Source organism: Danaus plexippus (genome assembly GCF_018135715.1).
Source record: "Danaus plexippus chromosome 18 unlocalized genomic scaffold, MEX_DaPlex mxdp_20, whole genome shotgun sequence".
NCBI classification, from domain to species: domain Eukaryota; kingdom Metazoa; phylum Arthropoda; class Insecta; order Lepidoptera; family Nymphalidae; genus Danaus; species Danaus plexippus.
The window spans coordinates 3,884,336-3,900,244 of NW_026869853.1; the positions used below are offsets into that span (position 1 = coordinate 3,884,336).

A 15,909-nucleotide genomic window follows, 5' to 3' on the forward strand; every position below is an offset into this window, starting at 1 on the left:
TTTATCGAACTCATTAAAATATCGCCAGGTCAAGTTGTGATATCGATTTTTAAGGTATATATACTTATTCTCTTGTTTATTTAAATATTTTTTATGTAAGATATGAAATAAAATAAACATTTTCACTATAATATACGTTGGAATTTTTGACTAAACTATTAATAGTCACGTCCCGTAATGTGATTAAGTAAATGAAATTACATGTCTCATTTCTATTCATAAACTTATTTTGTAAAAGCTTATCTTTCACCAGGTTATCTTCGCATAGAAGACAGTCTTTTTATTTATTAAAAAAAATAATGATTATAATGAGATATATACAGCCAACTGTAACCTTTGACCGCGTTGGGTATAAAATGATTGGCGTCAGGTATCGGGATCGATTGTTGTACGGGTACCCATAACGACAAAGTCAAAATGTACGCTGTTGTTTTTCTAGCACTCGTCGCCTCAGCTCTTGCTGAAGTGTACGTTGATTCAAGATGCCCAGACATCCAGCCAGTTCAGAACTTCGACGTTGTTAATGTAAGATATTTTAAATCTTGTTTATTTTTCTTAACTAAAAAAAAAAATATTTTTTTTTGTTATAAGTGAACGAATATTCTGCGCATTCATTTAAGACGTAATAGTTCTTTCTGCAACAAACAAATATATAAGAATATATAATGAGATCTAAGACTTTCGCAAGTTTTATTCATTTAAATGAAACTAATATATTTCGGATATACTACGCGGATTTTATTATTTTAAAACTACATAATCCTGACGTTTCGGTTACTCTTCACCAACCGAGATCTCGTCTGCCCGTGATCACGGGCAGACGAGTCGTGATTATGTAGTTTTAAAATAATAAAATCCGCGTAGTATATCCGAAATATATTAGTTTCATTTAAATATAAGAATATATTTATTTTTTTATGTGTCTCACAATATATATATATATTTTAAAATATATAAATTTTACATCCCAAATTGTAATTCAAATTTCATTATGTTTCGTTATTCTTATATAATGAATTTGTTTCGAATATTATAAATTGTGAAAGCAACTGAAATGTTCTATAATATTTATGCTGAAAATATCTGTGTAGGAAAATTAAGTAGGTGGAATTATAAAGACTCTTATTTAGAGATTGCTAACCCTATTTCATTTTGTATTTTAAATTTACTTTTTATTTTATTAATTATAATAATTCAACAAAATATATTAGTAATTTAAAAAAATATATTTTAATTGTAGTACGGAAAGGGAGTCTGGTACGAAATAGCCAGGTACCCCAACAGGAAAGAAATGAAGATTGATTGCGGCCACACCGAGTATACTCCTCAAGGAGATCATTTTTCTGTAAAGAACTTGGGCTTTAATAACGGCAAACTTATGTCCATTGAGGGTGTGGCAAAACTTGCCGAGGACGCTGGAAATTCTGGAAAACTCATCTTTACCTTGCCATATGGAGGTATTTATATGATAAAGTTATTAACACATTTGCTTCTATTTGTATAAACATATTGAATTTAATTTTTTTGTATTTTGTAGCATCTGGCAAAAAAACTGACAACGTCTTGAATGTATTGTACACTGACTACGACAACTTCGCAATCGTCTATCACTGCCAGTTTCACGAGGAGAAGAACAGCCGTCAAGGTAACTTTATAAAACAATTTAGTAGGAAATTTATCATCAGTTGAATAAGGTGGTTACGTCCATTAAATGAATGAACTTTGATGTACTGCTGGCATTTAATAAAGATAATTTTGCATCATTATAAATACAATGATAAAAAAAATCATGTAATACATAGAAATATAATGCTATCTGTACTTTCAGTGATCCAAAAATAATTTTGGTTCGTTTACAGAATTTTTTCTTAGTTTAATACAAATTAATGTCTTTTTTTCAGACTTTGCTTGGATTCTTTCGAGGTCTAAGTCCTTGTCCCCTGAATTGAAGGCTAAGGTCGACAAGTTCGTCTCGGAGTCCAAGGTTCTGGATAGCAGCAAATTCGTATGGCCCGACTTCTCTGACAAAGCCTGCAAGGCATCAGCTTAGATTAGATGAATTTAATTAATCTGTTTTTTTAATGTATAAAAGTTAATAATCCAATGTTCTAGTTTAAATTCTTATTCTTGAACGAAGCACTCCATATTAATAGCTTAGTAAAACAAGATACAATGCCGACTATACATTATAGAATATAGTTTTCATAAATAAAAATTATTATTAATGCATCTTGTTTTATATATAAAAAAATAACTTTTCTATTTCTCTGAACAAGTGAAAATAACAAAACAATAAAAATAATATATATATATATTTACGGATAAGTAAAGATGTCCATTTAGATTCGAGCGAGAAGGTATATTTAATTAAGAGGTAGTAAAAACTTAATTATCATCACATGCAAAACAGTATGTTGGAAAAGGTGGTGATAAATTATTATACTGTGATTTTTAAATAAATGATTTATTCTCAGTAGAAAAAAATAATTCAAAAGTTTTAGCAAGAAATAATAATGGATTTATTACTCATACAAACGACGTTTGTATGAGGCTTTTGAGTTTGTTTTTGATGAAAAACTTCTAGAACAGCAGCGACAAACAGTAACTCAGTTTGTTATAAAATGCTTGTTATACACTTGACTAAGCCACAGTAGAATAACATTATTAATAACTCTATATTTCATGTTTTCGGTTATGTTAATAGGAGGCGGAAAAAATAAACTCATATTTTAGCTCAGTCAAGTTTGAATTAGTTTTTTTTTAATAGGAATATTTAATAATATAATTAGTTTTGTTATACTTTACCTTTATTAATATATATAATTTACCTTTAATAAAATGTAAGTTACTGACAGAATAATTCAACTCAGAGTAAAAAATCAGGAGGAACATTTTTTTTATATTTCTTAATTCATGGATGGATGGATGATTCGATAGGATGGTTCTAACATTCAACGTATCAAGCACTTTTACTCACACTTGATTCTATCTGTTGGTTATATAAAACCATATTTATTTCATTTAGAGATAATTATTTGCGATTGTTTGTTCCATCTTCTACTACATATGTACATGTGAGCTGTTGGTAATTAAAATATATATTCTATTCATCAGCCCGGTTAGCTATAAAGGTATTTTTTTAACTATGATATATTTGAATTTTTGGTTTGTTTTATCAATTGGTATTTTAATTTATGGGTTACTTTTTTTTTATTAATAACACTTTATTCTTTATTTTTTGACCCTATGAAATTACTTTTTTACGCACATGTACACACACACACACACACACACATATGGTATTTCCACTGATCACGACGATCGACGACGTCTCTGAAACCATAGTGTAGATCTTAAAACTAGGTGCGAATATCATATAAATACTATAAGAATGGATTTTACGAAACTCTACCCACGTGATGTGTTGTAGGCGGCCAATCATGAAAAATTCTTGTTTTAAAAAAAATAGCTCCAACATGCTCCATATTTGGCAGAAATTTTTTATATGTGATGTAGAAGTTACCTAGGAGTTAATTTTATAATAACTCATCCTCAATAATATTTGTGGGGGTGGATGTTGGCAATATTTTTTTTAAATTTCCAAGTGTATGAATTTTTTGTAAGTGATGTAAGAGAAGTTTATGAACAATTTTTACGATATCCCACAGCACCGGAGATTGCTGGGGTAGGTTTTAAAAATGTAAATCTTTTTATATTATGCCATACAAAGCGGGCCGGTAACGGCTAGTTAATTATCATGTAAATAGTAATCTGCTGTTTAAATTACAGACTATACTGTAGGGGAAATAATAAGTGAGGTAGGAACGCCAGGTAAGTGAAGGGAAAGTAATAAATAACTTATTTTTAATGCATATTGTAATATTTGTGAACGTTCCTTTCCATATTGAACTTCTTTTGATCTGATTATATAATACTTGAACTAAATCTAATCATAAAAATGATACCACGCGTTTTTTATTACGTTTTTACAATATAATCCCGACGTTTCAGTTCCTCCACAGCAACCGAGATCACGGGTAGACGAAATGAAAATGGTCTATGATCTATGTGTCCCGAAACCTTAGTTTTATTTGCATCATGTATATAAAATCTTATACATCATCATGTAATATTTCGCCATGTATCCTTGGATTAAATTTATATGTGATATAATATCTCCTTGATTGATGTATTTCGTTATAACTATAAATAATTATTACTCTTGTTTGAAAGGAGCAGTGATTCTGTTACTAAAGCTGTTTGCGATATGGAGGTCAATTGATGATAGCAAACAATTGAGAACGGTCATGGTTTGCCGATAATACTTTTATTTATCTACAACTTTCTTGTAACCTGATTATAACCATCCCAAAACATGAAATTTTTATTATCTGCATAATTTACTCCATGTTATGTAATAATTTGTATTTTTATAGACTGCTGTCAAAAATTACAGTGTTAATTTCACATTACTCGACATTTTCAATTGTTATTTAAATTGGTTAGTGGTCGTTCATTTTGTTTTAAAGATCCCGATAGTATTTGGGGCATATTTGAAATATTAGCAATTTTTAGTATATAAGTTCTAAGGCGATGGAGCGAATCATAAATAAGCAACTTTTGAATAATCTAGAAGATATACAACTTATAAGTGACAGCCAGTATTTTTTCCGTACGGGCGAAGCGATGGGGATCTTCTAGTATACCTCACGTATCGATGGGCTAAAGCCATTGAGAGCAAAGGGGAGGTCATGATGGTCAGTTGATATCCCAAAGACTTTTGATCGAGTCTGGAATTGCGCACTTTTATCGAAGTTACCTTCATACGGAACACCTCAGGAATTATGCAACTGGGTAACCAGCTTCCTTCCTGGGCGAAGCATTCAGGTCGTTGTTGATGGTTCATGCTCGGAACAATTGCCTATTAACGCTAGCTTGCCCCAAGGCTCAGTGCTATCACCAACGCTGTTCATTGTGCATATCAACGACATGTTGCAAACCAGCAACATTCGGTGTTATGCAGATGATCGTACTGGTGACCCTGATTACATGGGCCGTGCTAATATTCCTCGTCAACAAGTATGAGAGGGCAAAAAGGGACTTGTGTCTGACATTGAGACCTCCCTGGAGGCGGTCTCCCAATGGTGTAGCTGAATTTAATTCAGTTTATTGTAGCTTTGGAAATGTCGAAGTTCTCAACAGGTTTTACTTCTTGACACTTGGAATCAAAGTATACAACAGCGTAAGCAGTTGAAAATAGTGTTAGAACAAGTAGGGTAAGAATTTTGGCTGGAGTATTGATCCGAGTATGAACTGAAAGCCACCCTAAGTACTATTTATATTGTCAAAATTCTCTGATCAAAGGTCATGACGTTGTCTCAAATATATATTGTATTCTATTTCAATTTGTAGATTACATCACAGTGAAGACATAATTTTTTTTTATTTAAACATGATTATATTTGTTACAAAAAACATACCCCGTCTTCGCTCCTTCTGATATTTATTACAGGCATTGCTATATAATTTAAGTGTTTTACTATATTTTTAGCTCATATGACTAAAATGGTTGATTAAATTGCAGTCTAAGCTATTCTTCAAGGATGTTGTTCAGTCAAGACGAATAGGTCTAATCCTATATTTTTTACGGGGGTCGCTGCTTATAGTTTCTTTACTATTAATATCACCTTCACTCCGGGCTACCTCAATTCATCCTACAGGATGCTTTATCCAGAAATCGACCAAAAGGTAAAGAAAGTTGAAGGAGTAATCGAAATTTAGACAGTTTTATATCAGAATCGATAAATTTAAATTCAAAACAAAATCTCAGTGGAGAAACGTGTAGAAAGGTCAGGTTACCAAAAGGAAACCTCAGCTTGGTTAAATCCAATCTAGTCAGCATAACTTACAGGCACAAGGTCGACAGCCTCTCGATATTCTACATTCTGAAGGATAAACTCTGAAAAGTGTGCACAGGAATTATATTATTTAATTCCCGCAACCCCTATATATTTAACCCCTCTCTTGTAGATCCTCCCAGCATTTGGGCAAAACGATAGGCTTCCGTCTTCCTCATGCATACAGCAAGAGATTAGAACCATTTACCTGCGTCTGGGTTTTTTCAAGTTATAATTTGGGTATCATGAAAGAAAGAGAGAATGAGATAGCGAGTTTACCACCTACGACTTCATTTCATCCTTTCAACTGGTGGAATGACAGTCAAAAAAAAAATAATGAGAGTTTACCTTATTTTTTCTTTTGTATACCAGGGTATTTTGTGATAGTGAAATGACTTACAGGTCAACTGATGATAAAACTTATTTACTAATTCGTATATATCTAAGACCTAGTATACATAGTGTTGAGATAATAGTTTAATCTATAATCACCTTCTTTGACATACCATTATATTTACTTTCGATATTACTATTTTTTTTATTTATATTAAACTGTCATTTTATAGGGGGTGTTAAATTTTTTAGTAACTATTACAAATTAATTTAATATATAGAGCTAGTAATATGTTTTATTTATCTTTCATAAACTACTGCACTTTCATTAAGGACTTGTTGTTTTACAAAATACTAGTGGTTTATGAAGTTTTAAAGTTTTTTTTTAGTATTTATTAACAAGAAAACTTCTTTTATCGTTTATCCCTTTATTGGTCACTCACAAGTCTTATCACGATTTATCTTATGTTAACTATGTTTGATTTCTAAAAATTGTTTAGCGGAATTTTAAAAGACCTATACTAATGTTTATCTTTTCCCTTATCGTGTTAGTTATTTCATGGTAACGATTGCGTCAAAACATATAATGTAGCTATATAGTTTAGGTTATAAATTAAGCTGGAAAAATACGTCAGCGATGGTTTAAAAATAAATAGATATTGTTCTGGTATGTTATTTCAAGGAGAAATTAAAATACATTTAGCAATAAGGACACTTTAACAATATGATTTGTATTTAACTCAATTGTAAATGATAATGTGATGTGATATATTATATAATTGTGAAACATACATATATATTTTATATATTTTTATGTCCAAAATATTGTTTTAATATATTATTGGTTAATTTATAATGTTGAAATCAATTAATTATTTGTTACATTGAAAAATACATTTTATATTGAAATAAATTTAAGAGATTAATAAATAAAACAATAAAGTAAGAAAATATTCTTATTATTTTATACGCATTTATAGCTGGTTTAGTATTAAAATCAAAACGATTTGGTTACATAGACATACGTGACATTTATTTGAGATTGCTGCAGTCGTTTTCGTGCCAGATCAATTTGTCATAGTCAAGAAATGAGGAAGCTTTCATAAAGTTCTCAACTTTAGCTTTGATGTCAGAACTCATCGGTAAGCTGCGGGAGGCGACCCAAACGAAGTCTAAAAAAACGTTTTTCATTGTTAAAGAAAATTTGACAATAAAATTTGATAAAAAAGTTGTACCTGTGTTGATCAAAATATGTTATTTGGTTTAATCTATATGTAATTGATTATTTGATCATCTTATATTTTATATAGTGAATTTATTGTTACCTTGACGTGATTTCTTTTCTTCATCATATTTGCAGCTGTAAGTTATGGAATAGTTTTCGTAATCGCTGTCCAAAAGATAAACGTTGTTTACGATTTTCGTGCCTTGAAAAAAAAATTGTAGTTCAGATTAAAAAAATACTAATATTTTTTTATAAATGAAACTAGTATTATTCGGATTTACTACGCGGATTTTATTATTTAAAAACTACATAATCCCGACGTTTTGGTTACTTTGCAGCAACCGTGATCATGGGCAGACGAGGTGTGTGGGGTCACACCGGAAATCCGAATAATACTAGTTTCATTTAAATGAATACTCGCGAAAATCTTAGATCTCAATTTTTTATAATGTAAAAACTTACTGCCATACTGTAGGTCAGATATAAATTTTCCACCACTCTCTGTTTGTTTAAGGGTACCCTCTAATTGATATTCTTTGCCGTCTCTCACAAAGAAAGTCTTTACCTCTGCATGGTCACCCTTGAAAGAGTAGATGCTACGAATACATTTGGAACCCTTCGCCTTGTCGTTGGGGTATCTCGCCACTTCAAACCATTCACTCTCTCCGGACTATTAATGAAAAAATACATATTATTAGCTGACCAACTTAAATATGTTTCTTATAAACTTAGTACTTTCATATTAAGATAGAAAACAGAATAGCCAAGAAAATGACATTAGAGATAATTATCTTTTTATAAGTTGATATCTCTTCTTAACTAAAATAATAATAATAATAAATATATTTTGATTTATAGTTAAATTAATGAACATGATGAAATTGATGTATACTTAAAACTTTAAGTAGAGTATTGCAAAAAGTTACAACAATCTGATATACACATAAATAAAATTTCAGAAACCATTTACAGAAATATTTACCTTCAAAAGAATGAAGTTGTCGATTGATTTGACTTCCGGACATTTGGAATCGAAGAATACACCAGCGTAAGCGGTGGAAACCAAAGACAAAATCAGTAGCGCAAACATTTTGACAGTTGCATGCATTGGACTATGATTTCAAAATTTCCAACACCTGTTTTATACTCAAAACTCTCAGGTCGAAGATCAAGACGTTATCACAAATAAAGCAATAACTTTCTGTAATAAATATGTAATACATTGTATTGGCTTGATAAAAAATATTTTTTTTTTTTTAAACAGACAACTCGATATAGTTTTTTTTCATAAAATTTCTTGAAAAACCTGCAATTTAAATGAAAGAGACGGCAAAAAACAAGGCATCGACTTGGTGGGTTAGGACCAACATAAGCCGTTTCATTGCTTGATCAGTTAATTAGACAAATCTAAACGTTCTATCGAGTGACAAAAAAGAAAATCAATTTTTATGAGCAAAAAAAAAAACAGTTTTATGAGCAAAAAAAAAAAATAGTTTTATGAAAGCGAAGTTCAGGTTGATAGGTAAGTGTGCGAAGACATAAAGAAACCCTATGATAATTTTTTTCAATTTAATTAAGTATTAAATTAAGTATCGAAAAATTCATTGACATTAATGTTTGAATCCGTAACATTCGGGAAATAATAACAAAATGTCACCTAAGCCTTACAAGCAACTGAAAACATTGCTCCGGGAATTTCAGAATCAAATCCTGCTTTTTGTATCCCGCGTTATATATATACATATTCGATATAATACCATAGTCATGTTTTTATTATCATCGCACCACTATCCCATATCAGCTAAAATATAATTTCATGGTTTAAGATAACTGAGTAAAGACGAAGAAATGACTTATGCTATTATATAGGGTTTTCCATTAAGGGCGCTTGATCTTTGAAATGCAAAAAAAAATACATGTAGGAAAGATATTTGCAAATTTTTTTTTTTATTTGGAAGGTCTATTGACCCCATTATGTATGGAATATGACATCATTCAAATGACCGCCACGGCTTCGGTTGGTGGCGCGCACACGAAAGGTCCAATTTTCGATGACTCTGGCGCACAAATCGGGCTGTATTTGATCGATGGCGTGGCGTATGTTGACTTTGAGGGCATCGGTGGTTTGCGGCTTGTTGGCATAGACCTGCGACTTAAGAAAACCCCACAAGAAAAAGTCCAGCGGGGTCAAATCGCACGATCTCGGTGGCCAGTTCACGTCGCCTCCGCGCGAGATGACCATGTCCAGAAATTGCTCGTGCAGAACTTCCATCGTAGCGTGTGCTGTGTGGCACGTAGCGCCGTCCTGTTGAAACCACATGTTGTCCAGATCCATATTCTCGATTTCAGGCCAAAAGAAGTTGGTTATCATCGACCGGTATCGCTCACCATTGACGGTGACGGCCACACCATTATCGTTTTCGAAAAAATACGGACCAATCACGCCTCCGGCCCAAAATCCGCACCAAACAGTCACTTTCTGCGGGTGCATTGCCACTTGGTGAACCTCGTGTGGATTGGTCTCGTCCCAAATACGGCAATTTTGCTTGTTGACATAGCCATTCATCCAAAAATGCGCCTCGTCGCTGAAGATGATTTTTTTGCCAAAATCGGCGTCAACTTCCAACTGCTCTAATGCCCAGTCAGCGAACACACGGCGCTGTCTATGGTCATTAACCTTGAGATCTTGGGTCAGCTGGATCTTGTACGGGTGCAGGCTCAAGTCACAACGCAAAATTCGCCAAGTTGTCGTCTGCGAAAGGCCGAGTTCCTGTGCGCGACGCGGAATTGACTGCCGCGGGTTTTCGAGGACACGGTCGCGCACAGCGGCGATATTCTCGGCAGATCTCGCGTTACGTTGACGCACGGGAACCGGTTGATTGTTAACTGACCCGGTTGACTCGAATTTGTCCACCAATCGACGGATAGTCGACTCGGCAGGACGATCATCGCGACCGTAAAACGGGCGAAGTGCGCGGAACGTTGCTCGAACTGAAGACCCATTTTCATAAAACAATTTTATGATTTGCACGTGCTGCTCGACACTGTAACCTGCCATGGTGGTTTGGGAGGACGGAATGAATATAACACACTGCATTTGACAGCTGTCACTCAAACAACATGGCCGCAATCAGCTGTCAAAGTTCAAGCGTCCCTATTGGAAAACCCCATATTATAAATAATTAATATTATAATATTATACATTATAGGTGGTAGAGCCTAGCTGTAGTCAAGTTACTGCAGTTCGAACATGGGCTGGTTCGACCGGGGAAGTACCACCCTCTCACAGAATATAGGCGTGAGTAGTCGTTAATGGCTGCGTTTCGTCCGATGAGCGAGAGGGCCGGTTTCCCTTTCCAAGTTGTCACTCTTTTCTACCCCATCATTTTTCCTCCCTTCCCACTTTTACATCCCCCTCCTTCCTAATCGAGGGTGGCATCACATCCGCAAACCTATGTTGCGGATGTCCATGGGCGACGGTACTACCTCCATCAGGTAGGCCGTCTGCTCCGTTGCTCCCTTTGGCATAAAAAAATATATTTTAATTTTAAAACTATGACCATTTCACTTCAGTGGATCTGAATATTTAATGTTTGATTTGAAGTCTCAGATTTTTCATATCATCTTTTCATTTATGTCTTCATCAGAGGTTAACAACAACTCAAACTTGGATTAGTAAAATAACACCATGTTACGAAAGGGAATTAGCAGTCTAATCACGAATTCTCTTGTTTTGATTGCTTACAGACAGATTACTTTAATTTTTGTCACTAAAGCATTTTATGAAAATGAAATGACATACAGGTCAAGTGATGATAGCGAAATGCAAATACATTAATTGACCAACACGTACTCATGGATACATTATCGAACTAACAGTTTATATTACTTATAACTTTTTTTTCTTTCTTGTTATCTTTGTTTTCCGAATCATAACTTTTTTTTATTTATTTTACTATGCAGTGACGTATTCCTGTAGTAACCGAAGTGTGCATGATTAAAAATTAATTTACTTATGCCCTTAACTTAATTAACTTACTTATGATTAAGGTTCTGTTGATAGTTATCTTGTACTAGTACCCAATACTATTATAATAAAAAGAAGAGGTTTTTTTATTTACCTTGACGGTTTCAATTGCCTTAAATAAATGACATGAGTAGGTATATCATAAAAAAATATATAACAATTGATGTTTATAGATCCAAATCATTTTATTCGCACATTAATAGACCGATTTTAAAAAGCATTCTGCATTTACTGGAGATTTCTTAATATTTTAATAGCATTTCGTTGAAAAAATAAAGTGAAACACAAAATTTACCGAATTCTTAAGTTACTTATTTACATATGTCGTCATGTTTTTTAATAATTTATTTTAGCGTAATGTCAATGAAAGTCACACTCGTAGATATTATACATTTGCAAGAAATCTACAATTGTTATTAAATTATCTCTGGACTATTTTGGCTGGCTGAATTATATGTAACTAAATGCTGATCAAATTACTCTTTTTATATCATATAGGTATAGGTATTAAGTAATATTTGGTTTTTATTAGGATTCATGACTTTTATTTAAATATTTTTGTGAAAGTGTATTCAGTGATCTGTATTTCTGATTCCAATTCCTTTTCTCGGCATGTACCGTTGGAAACCTTTAACTGTCACAATTAGGCAATAATATTTAATATACTTTTATAATATGGATCTCGGAGACAACCGAAACTTGACACGACAATGTTGGCCAAAAGAATAAGTAAAAGCTTGACAAAATAAAACAATTTTAATTTTGATTTTGAAAAGTTAAGGTGAACGGAGCTGATTTTGGCTTCATCATAAAATGCTCTCTATCCTTGGCACAGTAATTTTAGTGTGTTTATTATTTCTATATTGTGTAGCGTGTACTTGTTTTAATATTCCCATCCGATAATAGTCAAAGCTTGCGACTATTCCCCATTCCAACCAAATTTATTTTTTTAGTTTATGCAATAAACAGTAACCATAAACTTTATGGTTAATGTTTATCAACAATTCTGTCAATACTAATAACAACAATAATTAACAGAAGATTGAATTAAATAAAAAAAAAACATTAATTGTCTTTTATTAATTATACTGGAACGCGCGAGGCACTCAATCGAGTAGTAATAGCCTCAAAACGCCTTTCTTCATTTTGGAAAAGAGCTGATACTCTGCCGAACCAATACTAAACAAACAGAGCTGAGAACCACAAAAAAGAAACCGACTTTCAAGTGAAAAAACCGCATACAAATCGGTAAATCCGTTTGAGAGCTACGATGTCACAGACAGATACGCTCACTGACACTTACACACAGATATCGACATTAAACTTATAGACCCCCATATTTTTGTTTGGGGGCTCAAAATATTAATATCTAGATTGCTTACTTGACTTTTTATTTCACGAACCTTTTTAATCCGATTTCAGCGAAGCCCAAAGAAGAGGTATTTATGTATGAATGAATATTGATTAATGTATATGAATATTTATGTATGTATACATGAACATAAACTCGTTGAAAAGTAATATTCTATTTAGAATATATATTATATTTCCACATGAATAAATTATAAATCTTATGATTAGCTTTGTAACTTATTAAATATCATATTAAACTCGTGTTGTACAGTTTGCTAAACTAAAACGAACAAGTACTAACAAATTGAGATTATTTTGACAGCACTTTGAGCAGACAACTTTATGAAGCGGTGTATATATTTTATCCAAAAACTATTCTGGTTCCTGCAAATATTTTGGCCTTACAAAATACGCAAAAGCTTAACATTCGTATCCTAACTAAAGAGCAACGTCTAGTTTAATGACCTAAATATTCTAACCCATAAAGTTATTTTTAATAGATTGTGTCACAAAATATATATACATATTTAGATGTGAAAAACAAACTATGTGATATACGAATTTAATATCCCATTTTATTTTATTTCTTTATATATTAAGTGATCATATATTATATATATGTATGATGATGAGAATACAAATGCATGTAAGTCCTCATGTTGGTGAATTTTAATCCTTTATTCAATTTCCTTTAGAGCGGTCTTTCACCCCTTTTCGGACTCTGTACCCCAATTTCTCTTTGACAAGTAGAGAATGTATTATTTATTTATGTTTTATTAATGATGTCATATATATATATTACATCAATGAATAAAACAACTTGTTCTTTTTTTAAAAATTCATTGAGATATGTATTTTTTTTTTAAATTGGCATTACGATCATGGCCGACTTTTGAGACGTTAAAAACAAGATTACTGTGACGTACCTCTTCGGTGTGGCCTTTGAGAGACTGAAGTATAAAATAGTTTACAGTGTGCAGAAAATCCATAGTCACGGATATTCATTCAGACAAGCACGATGTTCGCTTTGGTTCTGTTAGCTTTGGTTGCTCAAGCTTTTGCTGGGGAGTACATCGACGCGAGATGTCCAGTTGTGCGTCCGGTCGACAATTTTGACTACGCCTCCGTAAGTTTATCGAAAAATATTATGGTTATTCACTTCAATAGATGACATTGTACAGTATTTTAAAATAAATCGGCTAAAATTAATATTCGATGTTCGTTTTTGAAATCAAACTTTATATTTTGTGCATAGGTTGAGAAGATCTTACAATTCTTTTTTATTTTTCAATCGACATTCATTAATTTCCTGTCAATACACGTATGTTTTCAAGTAAAGGTTATGTATGCTTTAGAATTTAGTAAAATCACGTCGATTGAAGCGAAAAAATAGGGGTTAAAACACCAAGACCTCTATATTTTTTTGATATTATATTTTGTTAAATTAATTTTTTTTTATTCTTTCAGTTCTCAAACGGAATATGGTATGAAGTAGGCAGGTATGACAACAGAAAAGAAAAGGGTACCGAGTGCAGTTACTCAATATTCACCCCGATGGGTGATCGCTTTAAGATAGAGAATATTGGATTGAGACACAACAAGAAATACGAAATTGATGGATATGGAAGACTCGCTCCGGACGCTGGTAGCACAGGAAAACTCATCTTCACACTGCCATATGGAAGTAAGTTTCTAAAAATAGACACCGGTTCGAAATTGTTTCGTATATAATAATGCAAAAAGCGATACGTAATAGTGGAAGAGGTCCTAGTCCCAGGCTTTCCTGCTGTCCTCACAATGTTTATTCTTGAGCGTTATATTACGTTTTTATAAAAATCTTCTTTTTTTCAGAGAACGGTCAGAATACCGATAACATTTTGAATATCATGTCCACCGACAACGCAAACTACGCCGTGCTCTACCACTGCAACTATAATGAAGAGACCAAGACTAAACAAGGCAAGTCTTATGTTTTGTTTTTCCTTTTCTAAATGCAATAATGTTTGAAAAACATATGCGTTCGGTTGAACTACGAATAATTAGTTGTCATTACAAATTTTTAATGTGCAACATTAGGTATTAACACATATAATTTTTTTAGAACTCTCCTGGATCGTGTCAAGAACAAAGACCTTGAGGTCTGACTTCAAAGCTTTAATTGACAGATATTTACTGGAATCAAAGGTGTTAGACCTCAGCAAGTATATTTTCCCTGATTTCTCTGATAATGTGTGTCGTATTGACTTCTAAACTTGGAGTCAGATTTGAAGAAATCAGACATCTGGTTCATCGTCACTTCCTTTCTGTCAGTATATTATACTTAGATAGAGTTCAATGAACTGCACTTTGATGTATACTATTTAACAGTTCCACCAACAAAACCTTCTTTAATGTATTTGTTTAATTATATATATATTTTTTATGAAATTATTTTTTTTATATATCCAATTCACACGTAATAAAATTAAATAAACCTTTAAAAGAGATGAAAGATTTGATTGCTAGAAATGCTGTTGTGAGCTATACCCACATTTACTCCTACTCTTTGTTTTGGAACTATTGACCTGCTTGTGACCAAACATTGTAAGAAATTTGAAGAGGCAAGCTTTTTACCTTGTGCCATAGTTAGGAGAAGTGAAGTATGCTAATTTTATTAAAAAATAAATAAAAAACGATTTTTAAATCTTATCATACAACATTAACTTACCGCAAGACAATTTTTTACGTATGTCTTTTATTTTGTCATATTCCTTATAGGTTTTCGATTGGTGCAATCACCTTGTTTTTTTTTCAGAAATTCCAATATATGTACAAGAAAAAAAAATGTCTAGGCTAAGGAAAATTATTTCACTAACATAAAATTAATTTTTAAAAGCCATTTTTCATATATTTTTGCAAATTAATAAAATTTTACTCCGATACTCGATATATATAAGAGTATAAAGGTTTTTGTTTGAATATGAAACTAACTATAAATTTAAAGATTAGTTATGCTTGAAGCATTTCGACTGTGTTTCTTTAGTGTAAAATTAAATGTAAACTACATTAAAGAATAGCTTTAGTTTTTACGTTCA

At 32.3% G+C, this 15,909-nt stretch overlaps 3 protein-coding genes across 3 annotated transcripts; 2 read left to right on the plus strand and 1 right to left on the minus strand.

Annotated features, from left to right (window-relative positions):
* Positions 1–360: 360 nt before the first annotated feature.
* On the plus strand, positions 361–2,227 carry LOC116773251 (bilin-binding protein-like; the record flags this gene model as incomplete). The annotated part of the gene is made up of 4 exons (XM_032665671.2): positions 361–525; positions 1,241–1,457; positions 1,538–1,645; positions 1,902–2,227. Coding segments are annotated over 4 exons (639 nt in total), but the record flags the coding sequence as incomplete, so codon positions are not given.
* Positions 2,228–7,173: 4,946 nt separating this feature from the next.
* Positions 7,174–8,565, minus strand: LOC116773063 (bilin-binding protein-like). The gene is made up of 4 exons (XM_032665436.2): positions 8,438–8,565; positions 7,918–8,125; positions 7,556–7,657; positions 7,174–7,402 (listed from the first exon to the last, which is right to left on the minus strand). The coding sequence occupies exons 1-4, from the start codon at positions 8,561–8,563 to the stop codon at positions 7,263–7,265; spliced, it is 576 nt and encodes a 191-aa protein (XP_032521327.2). The 5' UTR covers positions 8,564–8,565; the 3' UTR covers positions 7,174–7,262.
* A 5,245-nt stretch (positions 8,566–13,810) lies between these two features.
* Positions 13,811–15,225, plus strand: LOC116773061 (bilin-binding protein-like). The gene is made up of 4 exons (XM_061528381.1): positions 13,811–13,961; positions 14,303–14,519; positions 14,687–14,794; positions 14,937–15,225. The coding sequence occupies exons 1-4, from the start codon at positions 13,854–13,856 to the stop codon at positions 15,083–15,085; spliced, it is 582 nt and encodes a 193-aa protein (XP_061384365.1). The 5' UTR covers positions 13,811–13,853; the 3' UTR covers positions 15,086–15,225.
* Positions 15,226–15,909: the final 684 nt, after the last annotated feature.